Genomic DNA, 5,501 nt, shown 5'->3' on the forward strand with positions numbered 1-5,501 from the left:
GGGCCCTCTCCATGCTTCTTCTTGAAGCTGGTCCCCAGTGTTAGCCATGAGAATAAGGTATGTGGGGCCAGGAGAAAGACAGCTTGCCAGAGGGTGTGTGGCTCAGTAAGATAGCTGCTGCCATCCTGGGTTCTAGCCTGGGCCTTAGCTTTCAGTGGCTGCATCTACATGAACAGCAGCCTGTGCAGTTGTTACTGTGCAGTCATTTAGTACTTGCATAAGCAAGTACTAAATGACTGTGCAGTAACTGGAGCTATTGCCACATGGAACTTTTCTGATGCTATTGCACAGTAGCAACAAGCTACTGAGCAGTAGCTCATTACTACTGTGCAGTAGCATCATGTCACATCACGGTCAGTGCCCACAACTCTACTGCCCAGTACATGAATGACTGGCGGGTCACCATGGCGATGAGCAGCGGGTGGGGACTGCCTGCAGATTCTGGCATTGGTGTCAGCAAGCGGGGATCGCCCACAGATACTGGTGGTGATGTCAGCGGTGAGCAGCAACTGCTTGCAGACCCTAGCAGCTGCGTCAACAGCAAGGGGTGGGGGTGAGGGGAGTAGGTGGCAAGTGGTGACCACCTGCAGAAGCTGGTGGCGGCTTCAGCGGCGGCCAATCTTAGGGGGGACATGTACCACTCCATGCCCCCCCTACGTGTCACCCATGGCATGGTAGCAACGATATACGGCACAGTAGTTTGTTGCTACTGCACCATAGCATCTTGTATAGACGTGTTCAGTGGAGCAGAGACTTCTGCTCTGTTTTCCATCTAATCATTATTAAATGCAAGAGGAAGTGACTGAGCTTCAAAAAGAATGCCAGAGAAAGACCTGGATAATGGCTAATCTGTGGCAGGCTGGTTAGGGTACTGTGCTGGGAAGTTGGAAAGAAGTTGGACAGCTAGCAGTTGGGCTAAAACTTCAAGGGAGGCAAAGTGTGCTACTGCTTCCTTCTTCCTACTCTTTTCTTGGACTTCAGTTCAGGTACGCACATACATAGCTGTGTACCTGTCTGGCCAAGGCATAGCCTAATGAACATGCTTAATCTATGTTCAAAGCCCATGCTTGCACAGTGCAGGAATAATAGAATCACAATCTGTACACGACTGCCAACAATGTTACTAGAAAATTTACTTTTAGGTACACAAAAGGAACAGAATTCTGCTGAATGACACAAGAAAAAGCAGTAAAGAATACAGTTTCATAGCCTATAATAATTACTGCAAAATGGATCATAATTATAGGCAGTAGTAACTTTCTTGCTGAGCTATAGTATTGTCTGACTGAGCACCTGACTTCTGCAATTCCTTCAGATCACTTTATGTGCCTTAGAAAAATTTGTCTACAGTTTTAAGTTTGCATGAAAGTTACTGACAGAAATTCTAAATCTTTGAACTTTAAAGACCCCTTAGTTCACTCAATATATGAATGCTTTTGTAAAGGTATCCTGAATTAAATAAAGCTGTTAAAGCTCCTAAATGAAGGATGACTCAGTTAAGGTATCCCAAACTGAGTGCAATCAGTTAAAGTTGTTTAATCATTTGTAAATGGGTTTTTTTTTGTCCTTTTTTCTCATTACCTTTCTTATTATTTTCTTAAACTGACTCTATCTTCATGGCCAGTCCTCAGTTTCCGGTATAACCCACAATGAGTATGTGAAATCAAGAAGCCCAAAGGCTGACCTAACTTTTTAAGAACTGATGAGGTTGAGTCTAGTACAGTAGTGCAGAAAGAGAGACAATTATATATATGTTAGGTGCTGGTCTAGTTTTTCTGAAGACAGAATTGTTTCCCTTCCCGTATTATTATACTGGACTTAGCATCCGAGTTAAGTAGATGTGCTCTATGACAAGAACACATTGTAGCAGAATATTCTGATCTGGGAGCTTGATTTCTCAACATCGAAGTTATAGTCTTGCCTTAAGTCTTCCATTTGCTTATTTTTAATTTCAAATAACTGCACTGAAAATTTTTAACGTACTATTGCCCTGAGCACATGATACAAAATCCTATGGATGTCTAGTAGCCAGTAATATGTTGGAAACTTAAAAGAACTCAAGGAATAGAATAGCACACTACCAACTTAAAATCTTTTAGGTTATTTTATTTACAGTTGCGCAATCACAGTGAAATCAATAAGATTGTTAAAATGAATCCCTCACAAAATCAGTTAAAAATTTGGGGGGAAATGTTCGCATTTCTATTTTTTTGTGACTGCTAATACACGTTTTTTCCCCAGTGGGTGGAATGTCATATTGGGTTGAGGGGGGAGGAGGGGACTTCCCACTCCTCTCAGTGAGAAAATTTCTCTTCACTTGTAGAAAAGAGCAAGTTGCAAACTCTAAATTCAATGACATCTTTGCTGGGGCATGATCCTCTTTGAGGCAATACAAGCTGTCTTGGTTTTACCCAAACCAAATTTCTGAGAGAGAGAAAACTCCCCCTCAGAGACAATTGTGAAGGGTTTTGCAAACTTCTAGAAGTGATTCTCAACCCTTTGAAAAGCAAGGGGCACATCTACACATGTGCTTTAATTACTGTGCATTAAATATTACTGTGTGTACTGATATTACTGCGCATTAAAGCATTACATTAAAAAGTGCAATTACACTAATGCACAATAAAATAGGCTACTACCGATTTCATAGACATTAGGGCTGGAAGGGACCTTGAAGATCATCAAGTCCAGCCCCTTGCCCCAGGGGCAGGAAGTCATTTATTAAACATCACTTTAAAAATGTGTGCTTTCAGTACTGCACATTAGGGCATCCTCATGGGCATTTATTTAGTACCTCACACTGGGGGTACTAAATTTAATGTGCGTTGGGAAAAGTGCATTAATGCACATGTAAATGCACCCAAGGTGCCTGGCCATAGGCTTGATAGCTTTGTGGCACCCCTCAGGATATGCCAGCTGCTAGCTTTCTTGCATTTTTTTTTTTGACTACAGAGAAATAACAGAGCAATTTTTCTGCCGCAAGAAGCTCAGGAAGATGAGAGCTGACAGTGGTCAGCATGGTTTTAAGTCTGTGGGTCCCGGCTGGAAATCTCTGGGTTATGCATGGAACAGCGCTAACCTGGCAACACCCTTGGGAGGGCCCCCAGGGCCCCCGGGTGAGAATCACAGCCCTTGCTCCTACAAAACGTGCCCACCTCACGGATTTCAAATGATCCTTATGGCTTTCCCTGCCGGGTTTCTTTTAGATTTCTCTGTCGGACTGGAGAGCAGCCCTCCCGGTAGATCAATCTCCCTCGCCCCTGAGCCCAGCACCTTTCCTGCCTCCCCTCTGCCAGTAAGAGGCGGCCCGGCTCAGCCCCGCAGGGGGTGTTTCCAGAGCCGATACCCGGCGGGGCTCTCCTCCGCCTCCCGCGGCCGCTGCGGGCTCTTCCCGCCCCCCCCCCTCCCGCGGCCGCGGCGGGCTCTTCCCGCCGGCTCAGCGCCTGCTCTGATCCTCTCCCAGGTGCCTGGAGGCAGCGCGGTGCGGGGCCGGGGCCGGGGCCGGGGCCGGGGCGGCTGGGACCATGAGACGCTCCCTGCTGAAGCTCTTCCAGGGCAGGGAGAAGGCGGCGGATCCGGACACCTACCACGGCGTCGTGTGCGAAGCGGACGCCGCCTCAGTCGCCTCGCAGGACGTCTTCAAGGTAAACGCGGGCGCGGGAGGCACTCGGGGCTGCCTGATGCGGGGCGGGGCGGGGGGCACCCCTGGCATCGGCGGGCACAGCCAGGACGGGTAGATGCAGCGAGCCGGGTTAGGCTGAAGTCCACAAGACAGCAGTGGGGATTTGCACCTTCTAGACTAACCGCAGTAGTAGCGGTCCATCGGTTGAGCTAGCGACCTGTCTGTCTACTTCGGATATGCGTCTGTCTGTCTGCTTTGGTTAGTCTGGAAGGTGCAAATCTAACAGCTAACATAGACAGCTATCCATCTGTTTGTCTGTCTGTCTGTCATCCATCTATCTGTCTGTTTATCTACTTTGGAGATCTATCTATCACCTGTCTGTCTATCTGTCTATCTGCTTACTTCGGTTAGTCTAGAAGGTACAAATCTAACAGGTAAAGATAGAGAATATATCTACTGTATCTAGTTACTATATCTACTTTGCCTAGATGATCTACTTTGGTTAGTGGATAAGGTTCAAATCTAATAGCTAAAATAGATGATCTACCTACCTACCTACCTACTTTGGTTACTCCATAGAGTGCAAAACTACCCTGCCTTCTGCTCAACTTCAGGCGATATACTTGTCTATATAGCACAAGCATTCAGGAACTGTAGCTCACTTCTCAGAGGCTGATCTGCATGAATAGTTACCACTGCATGGGATTGCACTAGTGGGGCTCATGCTTGTACATGCTTGCAAGTGGGCTTGGGACCAGGAACAGAACTGGAAACCTTGGGACCCTTTTTTCCTGGTGACTCACTAGCATCCAGGTGTCATGACACACAGGAGCAGGGATGGTAAATGTCTTCTCATGTACTGTCAGGGGAGTTGGTGAACATGGGGAAAGGGGGAGAGGGATTTCCTTATGAAGCCAACAGCAAGCTCCCTTTAACCTCAGTGTGAGTGTTATGCAACTATAGGTCTCAGACAAGTTTGGGGCACATTATCAACAACAAAGGAGCCAGACTTTATTTTTCAGTCCCAGAACTTTATTTTTCTATTACTAAAGTGACAGAAGTTTAAAAGAGGCAGAAAGCACTCTTTCATTTGGAGTGGAAGTGGTTAAGGGTGTGCATTTGTTACACTTTAAGGCTTGGCAAAAATGTGTCAAAAGGGTGCCTTTAGTAGGTTTTGCTCTGATTTGCCTTTTGTAATGGTAGTAACAGATCTAGTTCTTCATCACAGAATCCAGCAACTCCCAATGAATCACTGATACGAGATACCCATCAAAGTGCTGCTACCAGAATATGTTTTAATGGTAGCCATATTTAATAAGGAAGCATAAAAGGTAAAAATCCCCATTTCTGTGTACAGCCAAAGCAATTAGTCCATGCATAAAGAAGCATCAGAGCCCCAGGGATGGAAATATCTCTCATACTCAGGATTGCACAACATTATTTCTTTGAGATCTCCCCTGAAGTCTTACTGTTGCAGTACCTCCCACAGCTTTTGGGTCAACTGGAATGATTTATGGAGCCATGCAATCGCATCAAACTGTCTCCATCCTGTTCCAGGTTTAACTTATATTATGTCTATGTTTACTGAGGCACAGGGATCTCTCATGGAGCACAGCTCTGCAGTGCATAGGAGGCACCATTTCAAGGTACTTTCCTCCCCTCACACAATGCAAAGTAGATCCAGCTATCTTTTGTGGATGAAGGAGGGTTCACCTATGCATGATCCTAAATAGAAGGCAAGCATGCTTTTACACTGAGAGACTTAAAGAGAGCTCTATCAATAAGAGTTTATCACAAAGATGTGGAGGTGACTTGATCACAGTATACAGTTATGTTCACGGGATGAAAATACCAAATGCTGATGGGCTCTTTAATCTAG

The 5,501-nt window shown here is 45.8% G+C and overlaps 1 protein-coding gene across 1 annotated transcript in view; it reads left to right on the top strand.

The window, feature by feature from the left end:
- The first annotated feature begins 3,524 nt into the window (after window positions 1-3,524).
- TRPA1 (transient receptor potential cation channel subfamily A member 1) overlaps window positions 3,525-5,501 on the top strand; it is a 79,090-nt gene continuing 77,113 nt past the window's right edge. The window contains exon 1 of the mRNA XM_006015312.1: window positions 3,525-3,644. Within this exon, the coding sequence (XP_006015374.1) occupies window positions 3,525-3,644 (120 nt within the window). The remainder of the gene's footprint in view (window positions 3,645-5,501) is intronic.

Source organism: Alligator sinensis, unplaced genomic scaffold (genome assembly GCF_000455745.1).
Source record: "Alligator sinensis unplaced genomic scaffold, ASM45574v1 scaffold71_1, whole genome shotgun sequence".
In the NCBI taxonomy this organism is placed as follows: Eukaryota; Metazoa; Chordata; order Crocodylia; family Alligatoridae; genus Alligator; species Alligator sinensis.